The 22,211-nt window shown below is 40.0% G+C and overlaps 2 protein-coding genes and 1 long non-coding RNA gene across 5 annotated transcripts; 2 read left to right on the top strand and 1 right to left on the bottom strand.

The window, feature by feature from the left end:
* The first annotated feature begins 78 nt into the window (after window positions 1–78).
* Window positions 79–8,262, top strand: LOC122781786 (transcription factor GATA-6-like). Of its 2 annotated transcripts, none has more exons than XM_044045807.1 (2): window positions 79–509; window positions 7,232–8,262. In XM_044045807.1, exons 1-2 carry the CDS (start codon window positions 166–168, stop codon window positions 7,356–7,358), a joined length of 471 nt encoding a protein of 156 aa, XP_043901742.1. In that variant the 5' UTR covers window positions 79–165; the 3' UTR covers window positions 7,359–8,262. The 2 variants fall into 2 exon arrangements, 1 of the variants encoding a protein (XP_043901742.1); XR_006361852.1 differs by lacking the exon at window positions 7,232–8,262 and adding an exon at window positions 1,950–1,990 and having other exon boundaries at window positions 228–509.
* Window positions 6,919–12,145, bottom strand: LOC122781788. Of its 2 annotated transcripts, XR_006361853.1 has the most exons (3): window positions 11,950–12,145; window positions 11,357–11,421; window positions 6,919–7,530 (listed from the first exon to the last, which is right to left on the bottom strand). It is a non-coding gene; the product is annotated as an uncharacterized LOC122781788 (long non-coding RNA). The 2 variants fall into 2 exon arrangements; XR_006361854.1 differs by lacking the exon at window positions 11,357–11,421.
* Window positions 12,146–15,730: 3,585 nt separating this feature from the next.
* On the top strand, window positions 15,731–21,972 carry ppp2r2d (protein phosphatase 2, regulatory subunit B, delta). The gene is made up of 10 exons (XM_044045806.1): window positions 15,731–15,912; window positions 16,119–16,193; window positions 18,068–18,165; window positions 18,250–18,415; window positions 18,507–18,619; window positions 18,699–18,876; window positions 18,992–19,156; window positions 19,680–19,849; window positions 20,142–20,233; window positions 20,355–21,972. Exons 1-10 carry the CDS (start codon window positions 15,906–15,908, stop codon window positions 20,632–20,634), a joined length of 1,344 nt encoding a protein of 447 aa, XP_043901741.1. The 5' UTR covers window positions 15,731–15,905; the 3' UTR covers window positions 20,635–21,972.
* Window positions 21,973–22,211: the final 239 nt, after the last annotated feature.

The following is a 22,211-nucleotide window of genomic DNA, read 5'->3' as shown; positions in this document are numbered from 1 at the left end:
ACCCCTGCACTCCTGGAGAAAAAGGTGCTGCTACTATTACTGTTACTGCTGCTGAGGCTCAAGCTGCTGCTGCTGCTGCTGCTGCTGCTGCTTCTCCAGCACCACACAAGACAAACACGCGTGAAGGCTGATCACCAGTGGAGGTTTGTTGCTGGTACACAGGAGATGTGGAGAAGGGGCCCCGTTCGCGTCGCGCACGATGGATGGGAACATGCAAAACTAAGCCCTCTTTCCCCGAGGACTGAAATCTTTCCCGGGAGCCAAAACTCTAAACCCACGGGAGAGGCGCTGTCAGAGAGTGACGCGGCAAGGGGCGGGGCGTTGACCATATTTGGAGGTGTGACGGTTCCTGTGCAGGCGAGGCAGGCGGGGAGGCAGGCGCGCGGGCGCGCGGGAGGGGAGGCGCGCGGGCGCAAGGCAACCGGCAGCGGAGGCTCGAGCGAGCGCTTCAGTAGAACCAGACACGAGAAACGCTCCACTTTCTCTTCTTGCTTAGGCCATAAAATATGGTGAGTTTGAATTTTTTAAACCATACAAGGGAAGAAAAAAAATATGAATTTGAATATAAAATTATAATAAAATAAAATAAATATATATATATATATATATATAGTATGTGATTGAATTGAATTCGGCTGCACTAAGTATTTTATTATTATATTAGCTGGAAATTAAAATAACTGTGCGTGTTATTCGATTAAATGTGTCATTATTAGTAATAATAGCATAAGTGGAGTGAGGCTCTTTGCATCTCTGCAGGCCATAAATCATATTCCAATCAAGTTTTTGGAATATAATTCACACAAATGTAAATATTATTTTTACTCTAATTGAAATTACGCGTCTGATTTATGTGGATTTAATCCGCAACTTTCCCCCCCATCGTTTTGTTGGAGATAAATTGACTTCCACTTGTTTTGTTTTTTGTTGCGTGCGCGTGGATCATCTCTTGATCCACGCGCCCTTCAAAGTCATGTTATGTTTCATTTACATCATCCTCATCATCATCCTCATCATCATCCTCATCATCATGACCCCTTTTATTCTTTTCTTAAACAAAAAAATATCACGACATTAAACAAACTTTGAGTCAGAAGCTTGTGTGTGTGTTTATTTTTTATTAGATTAACTAAATATAATAGTAATAATAATAATAACAATAATAAATAACCAGAAACATCTTCATCATTTGATTAAAGAGCCGTGTCCTCTTTTTTCTCTTACATGTCCGAGTCTGTCCGAGCAGGCAATTCGGTTCATTAGTGGTGAAAAGGAGGAGAGGATGGAGGTAGAGAGGAGATGAGGAGATGAGGAGGAGGAGGTGGAGGGTGCGAGGAAGAGAGATGTGTGCTATATCCTGAGCAATCTATCTCGCTGGTGCTGAGGGTTAATAGCTGCTGCCAAAGATAAGTGAATTATAAGCTGTTGCTTTCACCTCGGCACCATCTATTGCCAAATTGCCCAGTCACAAAATAAGAGTGTTGATTATTTTTGAAACTTTTCTTTTCAAATTATACATTTTACACACATGTTTTTCAACAACAGTAAAAAATGTAGCCTCCTGAAGGACATGCATGTTTCTGTCTGTCCTGTCGAGATGGCACAGAACTCTCACTCCTTTTCCTTTATTTTACTTTATTCCTTTATTCCCTCTCTCTTTTTTCCCTTCTCCTCTCAGTGTTTTCAAGTCGCTTATTAGAACTTAACCCCTGATTACACGCACCGAGGCGATTTAAATCTGATTATCAAATTAGGGAGACTTTGGGAGACAAATCCGCTTAGATCTGATACTGTTGACTGGAGAGGGAAAATGGATCTGCACGCAGCCGTCACGTAGGTAACGATGCTGTCCTGAAAGGGAGTTTTAAACCGTATTTGACAACAAATGCAGCTGCCCCCGCTATTTCAGAAGATATTAAGAGGGAAAATGAATGCAAATCTGTGTGCAGGGGCCATCTGGACGTGGAGGGAGAGACACAGAGAGGCAGTGAGTGAGGGAGAGAGAGAGAGGGGAGTCAGCTGCTGCTACTGCTGCTGCTGCTGATACTGATGCTGCTGCTGATGCTGCTGCTGATGCACACACTGAATCCGTCTCAGCTCATTCTGTGGGATCATCTGCGCGCGTGGTGGGCTTTTCCAGCGTGGAAAATGTACCCTCTCTCTCCCGCTCTCTCTCCATCACTGTGGGGTGAAGTGTTCTAGCATTAAAAAAAAAGAAAGAAAGAAAAATAGGTTAAATAAAAAAAAACAAGTGCATGAAATGACCAGTTGATGACACGTGAGGCTGTTTCACAATAAGACTGGAAGATTTGGAGTCTTAACATTGATGCAAAAGTCCTGGAGACGCGTGTGCGCGCGCGTGTGACACCAAAATAAAACCAAATGTACACACACAGTTACTTGGGGTAAAAAAAAAGACCTCCCGTCTCGTCTTTGTGTGTGTGTGTGTGTGTGTGTCTCACTGTGTGTGTGTGTGTGTGTGTGTGTGAATTTACGGGGCGAGGCCCTTCATGATCTCCTTACATTTGCATGTAAATGGCGACATCAGCCTGCGCGCGTGCCAGGGGCCAGCGGGCCTCCCAGATGTCAAGGCAAAGTCAATCAGATCCGGCCGCTGCCCAGCTGTCCATCCATGCACTTCTTTACACTCTCATTATCAGCGGCTCACCTGCATTGTGTCCTAATGGATTGATTGACGAAACAAAACAAAACAAAAAACTAAATAAATAAAAGGAAGAGGGTTATTGGGAGCCACAGTGAAGGAGTCTCTGCTTTAAAAAAAAATCATCCTTATCTTCTTTTTTCTCTCCCCGATTAAATATTAATCAAATACGCCTACAGTTACGCGTCATTTCAAATTCCATATGGAACAAAACAGGCAGTCTGTGCCCACTTATTGTTTACAGCCACTCGAGCAGCTGCATTGTTTACTTCATGCCTTAAAAACTTATAAAAAAAAATTATTTATTTATGTTAATGTCAGGGGGGAGGAAAAAAAATCTATTTGATTCTATAAGAGGTGTTTTTATTGTTTAACCGGTTCTCTTTTATTTAAAGGAGCTTCTTTTCAATAATATTAATAATAACAATACTACTAATAATATTATTATTGTTATTGTTGTTATTATTAATATTTTTTTTAATATGTTTGTATATGCATTTGTACAGGTTTGCACACTGCCCTTTTAGTGTCCACTTTAATTGGACCATTTGCTTGTTTAAAAAGGGGGAAATTAGTTGATTGCAAAAATGAACTAATTCCAACTAAAGTAACACATAAGTAATGTGTTAACTTCCGTGAAGTTTTAATATTTTTTAATGTTTTTTAGGACTGCTCTATGAGCCCAGGGGACACGTGGCAAATAAAGCTTTATTTCTGTTTGAATTTCAAAGTTTGATTGGCTAAAAATTTAATTAAATTCTGTTATTAAATACAAAAAAATCTCTATATACATATATATATATATGTATATATATATATGTATATACACATATATATATATACATACATATAAAAGCCTCCTCATACACAAACTTCTGCTTTCCCATCACTGTTAAACCCCACAGTGACGTTTGACACGTTCAAATATGACATTAAAACACAGATTTTGGTTTAATTTCTTTAATTATAGGAGTTAAAAACACACACACATACACACACACAGGACACAAATGGCCAAGAGTGATGAGATCAATCACACGTGTCAGCTCCTAGTTACTGAGCTGATGGACGGACAGCGCCCCTCGTTGGTTACACTTGAGATGATTGTGTCGATGCGAGCGAGGCAGCAGCTGCTGTTTCCTCACACACGCACACACACACACACACGCACGCGCGCACACACAGCCCCCAGACCCCCGAGCGGACGAAACATAATAATAATAAATTAATGTTTGTAACATAAATTATCTCAAATAATTAAACTACGTTATTTCCTTGTTCTTTTTTTCGCAATAGTTATTAAAAGAAATTGTGTGCACGAGAAATAAAAAAAGGAAAGAAATTAGATTAAAAAATACATTATTATTATTATTATTATTATTAAATGACCTATGTATTAATATTAAAACATTAAAAACAACTCCATGCACGGAGGAACCTGCACACACACCACACTAGTATTATTATTATTATCATCACCATTATTATTATTATTACTAATAATAATAATCTATACTCTACTGTTTTTCTACGCACATATATGTATATATATATATATATATATATATATATATATATATGTATATATACGTGTGTGTGTGTGTGCGTGACCCTCACATTTCGTCACTAACTTGTGTCAGAGCGAGTGCTCGCGTGTTAATTGTGTGCAGTGGTGAGTTCCGTCAAGGGCATTGCCCGCGCGCACAATTTGCATTTCCATTCTGCCGTGGAAATGATGAGAGGAGGGATTTTTTTTTCGCGCGCGCGGTTTAGAGCCTCGCGGCGCAGACTGTGGGCGAATTACATTTAAAACGAAGAGCGAGAGAAATTAAATAAGAAACCGAGACCACTTCAGGGCTATTAACATCTAAAATATCCCCTGGAAATTTGGACCAAAATACACATGACCAAATACCCAGGACACCTTCTCTCCCTCTCTCCCTGTCCTCCCCCTCTATCTGGTCTTGAGTGTGTCCATCACTGTTTTTGTCTTTTTTTTTTTTTTAAATAATAACCTGTACCATATTTTTTTCCCTTCATGGTTCAAATTCCTTAGCCCTGAATCTGAATCAGTGACTCTTATCACGTTGACGCATGCACAATTCCAGCCGGACTGAGCCACTCAGGAGTTTAAAAATAAATAATAATAATACTCATAATAATATTAATAATACAAGTAAATACATACATAAATAAATAAATGAATAAATAAATAAATAAATAAAACTGACTTTTAAATAATGGTTCACACATCTCATCAGCAGTGAGTAGGATATGGGCACATGTTGCACTGGGCAACCTCCAAAACATGAGGCATCAGCTCTGACCTTGGTGTGTGCATGTGTGTGTCTGCCTCAGCACTCAAGAAGAGAACTTCTTTAATTTGCCTGGTGTTGACCCCAGTGATGGAGCTGTTGCCAGCCCCAGTTTAAACGCTCACATTCATGGTGGAGTTTCCATCACCTGCCCCCTTTTTTGTCCTCATGACCAGGTGAGATCACCCTGTAAAGACATTTTGAATCATTTCCGTTTCTATTGTTGTGAATCTGAAGCAGAAGCAGAAGTGTAACTTCAGTTGTTTCCATCTCTTTGTATGAAAAAGACACAAAAACAACAGCAATAGAAACTGTCAGATTAGTTAACCATAGTGAAAGTGACATTTATAAGTAAAGTTTCATGATGAAATTGAATATTCCTTCACCTCACGTCTCTCTTCCAAGTGTCTTGGATAAACTGTGTAGCCTTCAGTGAGCATCAAACCTCAAAAGATGTTAAGTTTGTCCATAGTGGGCTCCTGTACAAACATGGTGGTCCAAATGTCACTAATGTCACCTAAATTTCACATACACACTTCATTTAAACTAGTGACAAAAAATAAAAATAAAACACCTAAATGAATTAGGTTCCTTCAAACTAAAATAAGTCACTTACATGGAGACAACTTGCTTATTTTAGTTTGAATTCACTTCATTTTTACCCTTTTCTACCATAGTCTTCAGTGTTAAATACAAATGGTGCACAGTTAGTTAAATAAGTGAGGTTGATGGTTTTCTCAGTTAAAAATTGCATTTGCACAAACTTGCTGAGTGCACTGTAAAAAAGAAAATGGTTGACAAACATTTAAAACAATCACACAAATTGGTAGCACCTAAATAAATCAATTTGCACTAAAGTCATAAGTTGTCTTCCTATAACTCTGCTACCTTATAGGTTGACAGAACCTAATTCATGTAAGTGTAATCAACTGATGTTCACTATAAAAAAGAAAATGGTTGACAAACTTCAATTGGTAAATTTATTCAAACTAAAATGAGAAGTTGTCTTCCTATAACGTGCTAACTTTAGGTTGACAGTGTTACAAGTGTTATGCGCATATGAAGTAAGTTTTTCAACCATTTTCTTTTTGCAGTGTTTAATGTGTAGTGTTTGAAACACATAAACATGTCAGTAAATACAGGATTTGCTACTGGAACATTATTATTTGCTTCCCTATAAATCCCCTATAACTTGAAACTTTAGGTTGACTCAACCTAAATCATGTTTAACTGACTGATGTTGCACTGTAAAAAAAAAGAAAAAACATTACATTTTGAAAAATCTAAATTACTTCAGATGGTAACAGGTAAATAAATTAAGTTCATTCAAACTAAAGAAATAAATTGTCTTCCTATAATTTGCTAAGTATAGGTTGACTCAACCTAATTTGTTCAACGTTTTTCTATCATTTTCTTTTTTCAGTGTATACACCTATTTAATGTATGATTATTAAATATATAGTTGTATCAGTTAACACAAGATTTACTATTGTAACATTATCTTTGTCCCCTACAACTTATTTAGTTTAGGTTGACTGAACCTAATTCACGTAAGTGTAATCAACTGATGTTAAGTATACTTAACTAATGACTTGGTAAGACCTTAATAAATTAAATTGATTCACACTAAAGTAATACATTGTCTACCTATAACTCATTAACTTCAGAGTGACTCAACCCAGTGTATACAAGTAACAGTTCACAAGTAAAGTAATTTCTTTCAGGTTTTTCAACCCTTTTCTTTTTTTAGTGTATAAGACAATTAAATTTATAGTTATTGACGTTCATAATTGAGTCAATAAACACAGTATTTGCTATTGTAATCTAATTTGCGTCCCCTATATCTTGCAAATTTAAGGTTGACTGATTATAATACACGTAAGTGTAATCAACTACACTGTAAAAAGAAAATGGTGGACAAACCTTTATAAATGACTTCACTAAATAAATCAAGTTTATTCAAACTAAAAATAATACGTTGTCTTCCTATAACTCATACATTTAATGTTAAGTGTCACCAACTGAGGATACAGTTTATTTCCCCGCGCATAAAACTGTTTATCGTATGATTATAAAGACACATAAATGTGTCAGTAAACACAACATTTCGCTCCCGTAACACTATTTCAAAAATGCCAGCGCCTCTGGTCACATCTGCTCCTCCTGCAGGACGCCGCAACAATCCTCAAGTCTGTCACATTAAAATGTACATTTTTCAACATGTTGCGTCAGTGTCTCTAATTTCCCTCCACAGGGAGATGCACCACCACCACCACCATCATCATCATCATTATCAAGGAGATGCAGATTTCTTCATCCGGCAAAAAGGTGTCTCCTCTGTGCAATTTATCACCGCTGCCGCTGCAGCCGCAGTTTTTTGATTCCCAGTCAAAGATCCTTAACTCTGCTACTATTAACAGAAATGTTAATTATGGTGTCAAGATGGAGGGAGTCAAGGTGAAAAGCTGCACAGCAATAGCTAAAAATAATCCGCGGCGTGCCGGAGTACAGTGTGATCCAGCAGAGGAGTGTTACTGGCAAGGGACCTTTTTGCTGCAACAAAAGAGGAAGTGAATGAATTAGAGTGCAAGCCAGATTTTTCTGTCTTTTGTTTCATCCACACTTGTCCAAAAAAAACCTCTCCCTTTTTTTCCCCCCCCTTGCTATTGGGGAAGTGCTCGCAAAATTGTATAATGCTGCTCTTTGTTCTACGGGAGTCAAGCCACATGAATAGCCGTCCTGAGCAGTGAGAGCACACACACACACACACACACACACAAACACTGACAAACTGATCATCTTAAAAAAGCAACGCCCTGGTGCTCGCTTGGCCTACTTTCCACGGCAGCACTGGGACGTGGGAAGAGGAATAGAATTCAGGGGAGGACGCGGCTCACACGCTGGGAAAACGTTCAGTATAGCAAGTGTGATGCACACAAACACAGCCTTTGCATTGTCAACCTTAGACCGCGTTTGCCCCAGATAACTAGTCCCTGTGTGCGAGACTATTCTCTTTGACTTTGCAATTGAAATCCTGAGAAGATTATGCCGGCGCGAAAGGAGGCAAACTCCAGGGTGGGATTTCAATTGTCAATTCCTCTCGGATTTTATAGCATTATGACATATAGTGGCGCCATCTGTTACACTTCAGGTCTGCACAAGTGGAGCCTAATTCATGTAAAAATCATTACAAATATATGACGGAATAGCTAATCGCGGCGTGTGTTTTTAGAACTCGTCAATGCAGATGTGTGACGGAGCACGTGTTCCACACAGGTGATGATATCAGTGGGCTGGGGGAGTTGGGGGGGGGGTCTCTTGCGCTCCTGCAAGTTTTTGGCTAAACAGACTTCCCTGAATGTGCCGGCTAATCTGGGGCTTCTCTGTACACCGCCTAACCAAATGTCGACATCTGTGAGGGTGTGCATAAAGTAAAGCTCCTCGGAGAAACGAGGGGGGGATAATAATCTTAGTCCCCCCTCACCTTCAGCGCACCCATAGGGGTTTAAAAAGGGAGATGAAGAAATCCCATGTAAACATGCCAAGTCAAATTTTCACTTGAAATGTGACAAGGAGGCAAAAGGGCAACCTTGACGCATCGCTAATGCGGCTGCACACATGAGCTCTCGCTGCCCCCTGGATGTAAACAATTGATGTATTCAGTCCGTGCTTTAACGACTGACTCGCTGCGCACACTTATTTATTTCTTTTTTTTTCCATTCCACTGTATACGTTGAGTGCACAGATAGGTGAGGAGAAGTCGACACACACAATCATGAAAGTGTCTGCAATAGCTTCTCCCCCCCACGCCTCCGCCGCCGTCGTCAAACGTGAGTTTTTGGCTCTCCGGAGAAACGTACAAAGTTTGAGCATCTGTTCCGTCGTGTTAGTCTTTGTTGAGAAATTAAATATTGAACTGATCTAGTGTACCATGAATGTTTCACTCACACAGTGATTAGACAGACTGGAGAGGCACGACGACGACGACGACAACGCCGCCGACGACAATGCAGGCGACGACGACGACACTTTACACTCGACTTTAATGTGGCATGTTTGTTTCCCCCTCGCCTTTAAGTGTTTTTTATACACCAGATTACATTGTTGTCGCAGAAAATGCTTTTTAATGTTGCCTCAATTAGTGTTAACATGCATGTGTGGCTCCAGCACACACACACACATTTAAATGTGAGCACAAACACAATACACATTTTTGCATTATAGTCCACGCTGAAATAATTGGATGGAAAAAAAATGAAATTAGGCTTTTTGATTGTCTATCAAGTTGGAGGCAACACTTTCCTTCTGGTTTTTATGGCTCTTGTGCACACAATGAAAAGAAAAAGGTGCTGATTGGAAATGGTTATGGGTGCAGTTAGCGCGCCTTGTCCTTTGCACCACATAAATTCTCCTCTGTGACACCATTTTGGGTGAAGTGAGCGGATGAAGGGAACATGCGAGCGAGAGAAGGAAACGGTATCATCACAGAGATCATAAAATGGTGTCGTGAGTAGTCTTTTGTCCGGGACCATAGGAGAGTTCTGTTGCTAAAGGGAAGGACAAAAGCACAAGGCGCCACGGGTATAAGGTTCCCCAGAGCAACAATGCTCAAAGTTTCAACTTGCAGCGCATGGGTGTAACTTTAACTAGAATACCGTGGATCAAAGAGTCACAAACAAAGTGGGTGGAAATGCTGGAGGAGTGTCTGTGCTCGAGTGAAGGACAGGTTCACTAGAGAGAAAGCAGGAGCGAGAGAGAGAGAGAGACAGGGAGAGAGAGAGAGAGAGGCCATTTATGGAACAGACGAGGCAATCAAGGCTAATTACCGAGGCTGCGTTTTTGTGAACTCAAATAACTGTGCGAGTCAATTAACAAAACCGGTGTGTTTTTTAATTTTTCCCATTTACTTTTCAAATTACCTTCACACACACACACACAAAAAGAGCCGCGGCAAATCAGATGTATTTAAAAGAAATCAGATTTAAATGAAATTAAATTTAGCCAATTTGAACGTCGGCACATTCGACCAGAGAAAGAAAGAAAGAGAAAGAGAGAGAGAGAGAGAGAGAGAGTTGTTGTCCACGACACAGTCATTCCACACCACGCTTGTCTTTCACCGCTGTCATCCTTCGGAGGGGATGTGGGGAGGAATTATTCAGGGCTGCTTCTTTAAATAAGAAACACAGCCTCGAAATTTGTGAGGCTTAAGGCAACTCATCAGGTCAGATCAGTGCGACGCGGACGTGTAACCTTTAGTGCTGCAGTTCAACCTGCACATACAAGTGTTATGAGGGGTCCCTGTGGCACTCGGCTCCTCTGACATGGATTTTGAAGACTTGCCACTTTATTAGCTGCTAAGCCCCCAATACTTGTTCTATATAGTGGAGGCCTACGTTATGAGCTGGGATCTCATTGTCGTTATTAGAGGAAGAGTCTGCAGCACTCTCTCGTCCCTCTTCCTCCCCCAGGAGAGTCGGCTGACTGTTTGAAGCCAAGCTACAAGTGCGATTTAACCCATCTTATTTACAATATGATCTGTTACAAGGACATCGTCGCTGCAAGGATTTCACATCTAATAATGTGTGTGTGTGTGTGTTCCTTCAATGTGATTCCTTCCAGTTTCCATTGATTCTGAAAGGTTGGGGTTTTTTTTTTTTTCTATATGTATCTCATGTTCACTTAAGCCTTTAAAGAAAACTCTCTCAATCTGTCGGAGTCAAGAGTAATCACCGAGATAAACTTTTGTGACGTCGCGCGACTCCGGTTCTCCGTGCACTCACAAGAATTTGCGTTTAAAGGTCAGAAACTGGGCAAATTAATAAATGTGACATATGCGCACATGGAGCTCTCCATGATACCGTCAACATCAGCTCGGGGAAAACAAGCCGCATGTGATCATCCCTTCTGTCAGCTCATCCTCCAAAAAATGGAAATGATCCATTGGCGTTGAATAATAAGTGCCATAGTGCCATCTAGTGCACACATTAGCACACTGAAGAACCAGCAACAGCAGCAGTAGCAGCAGGGCCCCTGTATGCAAAAAAACCACATACTCTTACTTTACATAGAGGCTCACTAAAGACGTGACAGAGAAGACGTGGGGGAGAGTAAAGGACCGTGCACTATTTACACTCATCGCTTCGGTGTGAGCTTTAACTACACTGAATGGCCACGCTGAAAATTTCCACTCAGTGGGGGGAAATAAACGGGGAGGCGAAGGTTTGTCTTCCAGAGCAGGTTCTCCCACAAACCCCCTTTAGTTGTAGGAGAGAGAGAAAAAAAAGCCACGAGGATAATCTCCCTCAGACAACGAGACAAGGCTGCGCATGCAAATTATACCGTACTCTGCCATCTAAATTACAAAGACATACGCACAGACCTCAAGTCATCAGGCCTCATATCTCACTCATCGGGGCCTCCTGGCGGTTAATTTGCCAGAAGATGCTGTATAGAAACGAGAGAAGAGAAATAATAAGAGAAGAAAAAAAAACAACAACACATAGGCCAAAACAAGAGTCTTGAATAATTGATTGTTTGTCTTTGCTGTTTCTGTTTCTCCCTCTGTGTGTGTGTGTATGTGTGAGAGAGAGTTAAGACCGAGGGTCTGGACAGAGCTTATGCCCCTGAGCAGAGCAGACACATCCACTGGCCAATGGTTGGTGTTAAAAACTGTCTGATGGAGCAAATGTTTGGGTGTGTGTGTGTGTGGGGAAGGGCATGTTTGTGTTTGCGAGGTGTAAATACATGTGGGTATTTATGTGCATGTGCGTGTGTGTGTGTGAATTAAATAATAATATACACAGTTTCTCTAACTTCAACATGATGAGCTCATTTAAAAAAAAAAAAAAAAAGAGGAAAAAACTCAGGGCTGTTGAGGATAAAAGGAGAGGGAAGGTTTCCAAGAAAACAAAGGTTTGTTGTTAAATGGCTGAGGAATAAGGTGTGTTGTAAGATGTTAAAAAGTCAATATACCTTGATTTTGTCTGTGCTGGTAATGAGCCATGTTTTCTGGGGGAAATGGCTGCTCCTCCGGAGGCACCGTGTCTACTGAATGTGGCCCTGATCCTGGATAAAACAGAAGGCTCACCAATCAATCTCTCCAGGTTGCCCACAGCCAGAGAAAGCAGCTGCACCACATGTTTGCCTTGCGCGATAGCGACAAGTTAACATACGGGCAGCACAGTAACCATCCACAAGCAGCCTCTAGCTGTCTTATAATGAATTCCCACGGGGACGGGGAACTATCAGAGTCAGTGGTGTTACTGGAGGCTCGGAATAAAGTCAACACCTCTCCTTATACCTGATGAAGCTACGGCACCACACACACACACACACACAGTCGCAGCCACTGAACAGTGAACTTGTAAAAATGTGAAAAATGTAATGGATACAACAATTTGGCCACACGGTTTGTTAAATCACAAATTGGGGCCTAAGTCGAGTGTTTCTCCTTCGCGTCGTGGCACTTTCTTTACTCTTAGTTAAGGTGGGAGCAAGTCTTGTTTGTGAGAATTATAGACGGCGACGGGCACAGTCGTGTCAGAGTCCAACTAAAGTTAGACTCAAATTAAAACAAATGCAGCCGACCTCGCCGGTCACAAAACGCAGGATTTAGTGTCCTTTATTATATCTGGCCACGGTATTTATAGACACATGAGGTAGTGCTTTAAAATGAAAGGTTTTTGTGCCTGCTCTGCAGCACCACGCTCTGATTTATCAGCTGTACACCCTGTTCTAATTGAGTAAGTAGTTGAATCAGACACTTTTTTGTCATTTTAAAGGCTATTTAATTCATCTGTACGACTTTCTTTGTGTTGCCACCACAAAAAATAGCAACAAAATGTAAATCAAGGGAGCATTCGTGCTTGTTTTAGAGATTCAGGTGGTTCCTGCAATAACAATGGTTTCGTCAACGCATATTTTTTAAGGTAAGGTTACATTTCCAAGTCTTTTTAAACAGGAAACAGGTATAAAACACTTATTACAGTCACTTTTCATGGATAAAGTCACATTCCTTTCTTGCTCCTTCGCTTTTATGAACATGTCTTACACCAACTAACTTGCAGTTGGTCCACCTTTATATATAGAGATATATACACACACAGTATATCTATATAGATATAGATTTCTAACCTCCAGGCCTCTGCACTGCTTCTCCCCGAGGGACACTGTGAGTGATGAGGGGGATGTGGAGCTCAGGAGATACCGGGGAGAAGGTTTTGGTGAGATTTGATCCAGGTCTTACACGTTATGTTACATCCTTGTTTATTTTTATTTTATTTTATTTACTCACTACCACCAGGGCAATCAGAAAAAAAATAGAAACACAGGAGAAATATCAGTAATGTAGTGTTTATCCAGATCTTTGGTAAAAAGCAACATTATTTGTTAACGGGCTCTTTTTAGTTAAGCATTTTAAAATAATATCTTCTTTAAAACAATCTAGATATGATAAGATATATGTAGATGTCTAAATAGTGTTGAGTTATTCTGTTTAATGTTGGAGCTGAAGACTTATCATTTAGTGCACATTTACACATCTGTTAGTCATTGAACTAAACTTACTTGTTTAATTCCAGTTCAGTGTCACCACACTTATAGTGCTTCACTTTGAATATGAAAGTGTCAATGAATACAAGGCCACTTTTGTGAGTTTACTGCCCTCTAATGTTAAAAAAAAAGAAAAAAAGATACCGACACCGATATCAAAAACTCAACTATCTACCGATACCGATATTATCCCGATAATTCAGTCATTTTTAGGCTGTCAACAACACATTTCTGCTGAGTCATTTCAACGACACAATTCTCCAACTGTGCAACAAATATTGTTCTCCCAAAAAGAATGAATTAACAACCCAAACATGACTCAACAGAATTGTTTTTCACAGTCTGTGCAGCATGCAATATATATATATATATATATATATACATTTTTACATGTGTAAGATATTCAATAGTATCGGACCGATACTGATTCTCATCCCTATAAATAACACTATAATTAATGTAATTTATACTGTTACAGTATAAATGGTGGTGGTATGAAGGCTTGGCCCAGCCTAGCTTTTGTTTGTTTTTTCACTGTGGTGTTTAACCTTGAGAACACAGAGCATTTTGGCTGCTTTTTTTCCATTACTATGCTTAAACATACACTAAATACAGCAGTATAAGAATGTGCCATATAGAGTGTTTTATATCCCTTTTTTCAGTACAAGCAATCTAATTTTATAAACACACCTGAGCAAAATGTTTAAAATCGGATTGAATTTGTGAAATTTGGAAATACGTGACAGTTCAAAGTTCACTAGAACTTGTTTTTTTATGAACAAAAACAAAAGAAAAAACATGTCCATTTTGTGACTTCTGCACAATTGTTGCTACTTTACATCACTGCTAAAAAATGCGATATAAAATGAATACATAAAATTTATTTTTTTAAAGCCTGAATATGTGACCTATAAACATCGGATGTTCATATAAGGAGTTGTGTATTATTCACACAGATCTGTGCCACGTGAGCACTAAGGGTTAAAGGAGTAAAAGGAGTATACTCATAATTTAAAATTTAGACATAAATGAAGCCTCTTCCTTCCAATCAATGCACTGACAGGAACATACAAGCAGTAGCTCTGTGTTTTGTTTTTGTTTATACCCTCTGAAATATTCTCACACTTCTCCACCAGAGTGATTTTTTTTTAGAAAGAATGTGACTACTTTTTCTTTTTTTTCTGCACAATCAGCCTCTGTGGGCTATCATCATCCTCCAATTCCCGCTCCCACCCTCCCGAGAGTGCTGCTGTTTACAGGAAAACAAGGAGGAAAGTTGAAGCAGCCGCCACAGCTGTAGCATCTATTTTCAGATATGTGTGTTTTTTTTTACAAAAAGTATGTTCTCACAACACTTAATAAAAGCACAGTATGTGGTGTTTTTTTAAAGGGATTCAGAGTAAATACTTGTTGTTATAAAATGTCATATATCCACTATTTGAAACATGATATCGTACAAAGATAGATAGATAGATAGAAGCCTGAGTTTAAGCAAGTAAGTACAAAAGCACACGTAAAACATGGAAGTATACCAAAGTGCAATAACAACATAAAAACAGGAGATTATAAAGAAAGTGTATGAAGCCACAGAAGGTTAAACAGACATAGGTATTTACACCAAAGAAACAACATATTGCCCATCAAACGTGAAATGTCATAATTTCTCCACTAGATGTCACTCACTGACCATACAATACAAAGCTGTGACACTGTGTCGTAAAAGTGTCATATAAAGGTTTCATTTTGGTGGGGTTTGGACATTCTTCAGACTAACAATATTGAGAGTTGAAACGGGAAAAGTTGTATTATGTTTATAATATGTAAATAGTGTTTCTCCCCCAACTATTTATCTCATGTAAATCACATTTATTGCACAGAAAAGGGTATACAAACACAACTGGGGGTAATGTTTGTATTAAAGTGGCTGTATTTTTTTATTTCTCTTTGTTAATTATTTGATTCAGCTTTTATCAAAGAACCTTCCCACTCATCCATCCGTCATCAAAGGACAGACTGACTTATATAACAACACATTTCATACTCTCACTCCTCATACAGAATGAATGAAAAAAATATTAAATAAAAATTATTTTAACAAAGAGCAGGTGAAGAAGAGGCTGAATGCGGATTTGGTGAATTGATGCTCGGGAAGATGAAGGAGTCAGGATGTGGCATGTGTGCATGACGTCATTTCTCCATGTACTGTGCGCCATTTTGGAAGAGGGGGAAAAAAATCACGGATAATTTCCGTGGTCTTGACAGATCCGGATCCGAAGTCTAAACTCCCCATTGTGGATGCTATCTGTCTCCCCGAGCGAGCCGCGTTATCCCATCCCGGTGCTGGAGGCTGTGGACGGCAAGAGCTGCTAAATGAAGCAATGGCGGGTAAGCTAGTTCTTTTGAAAGGGGACGGAGAAGGATCCACCTCACTTGGCTGTGTGTGATGGCCTGATTCTGCACGTTAGCTTAGCCACGGCGCTAGCGCTGGCGAGCTAACGTGCTAGTTGTCAAAGCTGCCGCTGTCAGGTCATTTTGTCCGTGAGACACAAACTAACGGTGTGTGGGGTTTTTGTTTTGTTTTGTTTTCACAGGGGTTGCAGGAGGCAATGATTTCCAGTGGTGTTTCTCTCAAGTAAAAGGAGCGATAGATGAAGATGTTGCGGAAGGTATGTGGCTAATGTTAGCTTTGCGGCTAGGCTACAGCGGTGGGCAGCTAGCAGGATGGTCCCGTGATGAGGGCGATGCTGTGGGGGGGTTTCGTTGGATATGCGCCGTAGCTGGATCGCCACACATGTTTGGGCGTGACGCAGCTGCCGCGTATGCGTGTGTGTTTGCGGATCGGCTGCACGAACGCCCTTAGTCTCTGTAAATGACTGAGCTGCTAGCTAGCTACCTAGCTGTATGCTAGGCGGCGGCTAAGCTATTAAAGGGGAGCGACCGTGTCCGTGACGTCAATGTGCTGCGTCCATAAACTGTCAGAGTGACATCATGCGTGTTTTCATTCATTCACTAAGGTACGGCAAGCCTTCTCAACATGTAATCACCAAGTGTGACTAATTGCCATTAAATACATCTGTTACGTCACTTTAACTAGTCGTAATTTCATTGTGACTAGTATGAATTGTAGCTGGAGATATCTGTGAATCATTCTTAAAGATATCTGTATTTCAGTTTTTACTGGTCAAAATGATGTCAGATATCCATAATTTAGTTCTTAGTAGTCAGAATGATCTCACAGATATACACAATTCAGTTTTTACTTGTCAAAATGATGTCACTTTCGCCATTCATCTGTATGGTGTTTGTTATTATAGATATCTACAATTCACATGCGTATATCTACAAGGTCATCATGACTAGCCATAATTCAACTTCATTCATACTGTCTGAAACTTAATTCAATCTCTAAAAAGGACAATGTAGATATTGTTAACTTGGAATTAGAGGTATTGACAATTTGTCTATATCTACAATTCATAACACAAATGACAAATCCCATATATATGAGTGTGAATGAAGTTAAAAACTGAACTGCAGATATCTGTAACTGTAGTTTTGACTGTAGTAATGGCGTTGCAGATATCTGTAGTGAATAGTCTACCGATTAAAAGTTAAAACCGCTTGTCATAGTCATCGTGCCATATTCTTGTCTTTCACATGTCATGTGTAGCTCGGGTGGCCATTTCCATAGCACCAAAAAAGAGGACACACGACTGCTCTACAATACAATTTGGTCCGTGATAACGATGACATGATGATAATGTGATTCTGAGACACTCAAAACTAATGTCATTTATAATAAATCATGATGTATGCATAACAGAATAGGAATGAAAAATATTTCTAAACATCTGTTTTGAAACAGATCCGAGAACAATGTCGTGCACAGTCTTAACGTATTGCACTCCTAGACATTAATTGGCAAAAGAACAAATTGCCAGAAAGCAGAACATTTCTGGACTCGGAAAATGTTTGGAAAAACAATTGTGCTTGATTTATGCATCTCTCGAGTCTTTTGAGTCAGTGCAAATTAAAAATAAATGATTTTTGTTGCCAAGGAACTTCTGGTTCATGTCTGTACAAGGAAAGGTGTAATAAACACAAACTTAAACAAGATTAAACACAAGATTCTTTTTAGCAAAAAAAGGTATTTTATGTTTCGATATTTTGTGCCATGTTAGCCCCAGCCAACAAACAGCAGTGGCAGCGCCTTTCTGTGTATAGCCAGCACATGGAAGCCTCAAGCCTTGGTTACATTTTTAACCACTGATATATCAGACCTATTTGATCGACACTGCTTTTAACCAGTTGTTTGTTAGACCATAGATGTTAGGGCTACGTTCCAGTGCAACTCCAAAAAGGAGGACTGACGGGGTATTTAAAATCAGGACTGTCTGGCTTACATCCGGATCTATGGCCACCCTATGTGCAGCAGTTAGCATGCTTGTGGCTGTCACAGGAGAGTCAACATGGAGGGAGGGAGGAAGCTGAGCCATGAGGGTCTGACTCACTCTGCTGTCTGCCGTGTGTACATTTTCAGCTGACATAATCTCAACCGTCGAATTCAACTATTCTGGAGAATTGCTTGCAACTGGAGATAAAGGAGGCCGAGTAGTGATTTTTCAACACGAACAGGAGGTAAGAGCTTCTACTTCTGTGTTAGTGTGTGGACCATCACACCGAGGATGTAATGACTTGATATTTACGTTTGTTTTCTTCCAGTCTAAGAATCGTCCACACCTGCGCGGGGAGTACAACGTCTATAGCACTTTTCAGAGTCACGAGCCAGAGTTTGACTATTTGAAAAGTTTAGAAATAGAAGAAAAAATAAATAAAATAAGATGGCTACCCCAACAAAATGCTGCTCACTTTCTACTTTCGACAAATGGTAACAATTCACTTTTAATCTACTTCATTTGAATCTTTCAAAAAAGCTTCTGTGTGACTGTTTTTCCCCTTCTTTTTTTCTTTCTTGCCAGATAAAACTATCAAATTGTGGAAAATTAGTGAAAGAGATAAACGAGCAGAAGGTTACAACCTGAAAGATGAAGACGGACGACTCCGAGACCCCTTTAGAATCACCTCTTTACGGGTATGTGACATGCCTTGTTGGTATACGCCGTTTTTAATTGGTTTTTAATAAACTTAAAGGAGCATGTCGTGTGTTTCAGGTACCAGTGCTGATGCCAATGAATCTCATGGTAGAAGCGAGCCCACGGAGGATCTTTGCAAATGCACACACCTATCACATTAATTCCATTTCTGTAAATAGTGATCATGAAACGTACCTCTCCGCAGATGACCTAAGAATAAACCTATGGCACTTGGAAATCACAGACAGAAGTTTTAGTATCCTTTGTCCCCACACGTGAAAGCAGACATTAGTGTGTGTCCTTTATCTGCCAGATTTACTGTGTCATCATAAAACATGATAACGTCGTTTGCCTTAACCGTGCGTTCCCAGATATTGTAGACATCAAGCCTGCCAACATGGAGGAACTGACAGAAGTAATCACAGCTGCTGAGTGCCATCCACACCAATGCAATGTATTTGTGTACAGCAGTAGCAAAGGAACCATCCGCCTGTGTGACATGCGAGCAGCGGCTCTCTGCGACCGGCACTCAAAGTGTAAGTACCCTCATTGTAGTGCTGCAGTGTGAAGTTAATTAATTTTATAACTAACTTTTTTTTCACTATATTAATGAATTACAATTACAGCATTTATTAATTTTATGGTCAAAATAAATGTGAAAATATTTGTGATTAAAAACTTGGTGACCTCACCGTGTTTGACGATGATCGCACTAAAGCTCTAGGTCTAGGACAAGTTCAAAAATTGCCAAAAAGTGACCGTTCAATCCAGAATGGCGGCCGTCCTGTTTTGTTTGGATCATGGTGATAATGTAATTTTTCTTCATCCTGACCTCCACATGTTTAGCGATTTTCTTGCATGTACAATAAAGCTACTGGTCAGTGTGTTTTGGGGCTTGGGAAGGCCCTCAAAAATGCGATTAATTTGGCGGACAAATAAGATTAACTCCTTCAGTTTCAATAGGGTCCTAATAATTTTTCTTAATTATTGAAGATTATCAACTTTAATACAATTATGACAAATAGTGAGGGTTCTTGTTTTTCTGTCTTCTCTTTTAAGTCTTTGAGGAGCCTGAGGATCCGAGCAGCCGGTCCTTTTTCTCTGAGATAATCTCCTCCATCTCGGACGTGAAGTTCAGTCACAGCGGACGCTACATGATGACACGTGACTACCTCTCCGTCAAAGTTTGGGACCTCAACATGGAGAACAGGCCAGTGGAGACGTATCAGGTGTGTAATCATACTCGCCAAGTGACTTGAGAGTGAAGTAACGGGGGGTATTATATTATATATTATATATCTAACATCTAACCTGCAGCTGTATTTTTAATTTTCACTCGTATTTTAGTTGTGTTTGTGCATTTAATTTATTTATATATTATTTTATATAATATTTTATGAATCACCTGCAAGCTGCTGATCAAACTAGATGTGTTTTGTTATTCTGAGGGCATTTATTATAAAGAAGCAGACAAAAAGCTCAAGTGAACATGTAACTGTAAGTGCTTTTGTTGTGCTTCAGGTCCATGAATACCTTCGCAGTAAACTCTGCTCCTTGTATGAAAATGACTGCATCTTCGACAAGTTCGAGTGCTGCTGGAATGGCAGTGACAGGTAAGAGTGCAGATGTTGCTCCTGTGTGGGACCAGCTATTACCTTTCAAACAAAAACTGATACTTTTACAGGATGTCCACGTTGTCAGTCAGTTTAATTTCTCCTCTCTTTTCCCCATCAGTGCCATCATGACCGGCTCCTACAACAACTTCTTCAGAATGTTTGACCGCAACACCAGGCGGGACATCACACTGGAGGCGTCCCGGGAGAGCAGCAAACCACGGGCCACGCTCAAACCTCGCAAAGTGTCCACTGGCGGCAAGAGGAAGAAGGATGAGATCAGCGTGGACAGCCTGGACTTCAACAAGAAGATCCTCCACACTGCCTGGCATCCCAAAGATAACGTGATAGCCGTGGCGGCCACCAACAACTTGTACATTTTCCAGGACAAAATCAACTAGAAGATGTGGGGCTCCAGAGGATAGGGCTTTTACCATACCTGTGTAGTTAAGCCTACTACTTGTCTATCTGTATAAGAAGAAACAGCCTCGTTGTCCTCCTGGTGAAGAATCCGAAAGCACGTGTCTACTTTTTTTGCCACAGGAGGTTGATCCATAGGCCTGTTTTATTTTGAGTCTGAGCTTAGGTTGTTTTTGCCTGTGGCACCAGGGCAATCAACATGCCCCACCCCCTCGACCCAGAAACCCCAATTTTTTGGGTCTAATTGACGGAATGGCACTCCCTCGAGGTCAAACTCTTGAACGTTGGTGTTTGTGTTGACATTTTAAGCCTTCATTTCATGAATTAACAGAACTCTGGAAGCCCTTAAAATGACGTCTTGTCAAAGTTGTAACATCATTTCAAAGATTTTTGGGCACTTCTGAAGCACGGATTAATGGCTAATGAGCCTAACTGTAACATTCCCCCATTGGCCATGTATTCAGGCCAAACTACTGGTGGAAGAGGCCCTGAATTTGGAAAGTGGACTTGTTTCTTCTCCCCTTCTTACTTTACCCCCAGTCAGTACGGTGACATAATTTCACTCACTGTATCTACTCAAGTACACCTTGTCATCCACATAATAAAAGAAACTAAAACTACAGATGTGTTTTTAAATTTTAGAAGTATGTATTAAAACATGTTTATTGCTTTGCATGTTTTTATGTTGTAGAGAGGTGGGAAAAAAAAAAAAACATTGAGTCACACCACTGTCTTTTGAGCGGATCTCAAGCAAAAGCTGTTACTGAAATACTACTTGGGGCTACCAGTTTCAGAACCACTGTAAGAACCAATAACGTGTTTGTGTCGAGAGATTAATTTTTAGTTTTTGACCCTGTTTTTATGACACGGGCTGGAAAGAACAATGGCACAATATGGGGCCCAGGACAAAGGGAATCTGCAGCCTTAATACCAACCTCTATCAGTGACAGCTACGAGTTTATGTCCCCAGACCTTTTATGAACCTCATGTGCATTATTTGTAAATCATATTTTATAGTTATGTCCTCATACGCTGCTGCTATAGGTGGCTGTCTATGAAAACACATAAAGGAGGAAGAGTTGCACACCATACGGTTTATGTGATAGAGTGCCTCCAAATCATGTAATAAGTAGGAATTTCAGGCAGGCCTCATACATGTGCCCTTATTCATTTATTAGGGATGTCACCCAGAAAATTTTGAACCGCGTACTGCAAATGTGGATTTTCTCTCTCTCTCTGCGTAGTTGTGAATGCAGAAATGAAAGTTGACCACACAAAAACCCCTATACTGACGCCATTAAAACAAACCCATAATAATGCATTGTCTTTTGTCCATTGATTCCTAACACAGTGGCAATGTATACACTTGTTTATGATTATTATTATTATTATTACTTTGACCAAAGTTCAATAAAATTTGAATTGTGTTCATCTGCATGCAGTCCTCTGCTTTAAAAGTCGGCTACGTGTAAAATGGACCATTTTATTAGGTACGTGGGAAACACGACTGGGGTTTTTTTTGTCCGCTGATCTGCTCGTGTTTGTGTCTCTGGACTTC

This window comes from Solea senegalensis, linkage group LG15, assembly GCF_019176455.1.
Source record: "Solea senegalensis isolate Sse05_10M linkage group LG15, IFAPA_SoseM_1, whole genome shotgun sequence".
NCBI lineage: Eukaryota > Metazoa > Chordata > Actinopteri > Pleuronectiformes > Soleidae > Solea > Solea senegalensis.
The sequence above is the reverse complement of the archived record's forward strand: the minus strand, read 5'-3'. Positions and strand labels throughout refer to the sequence as shown.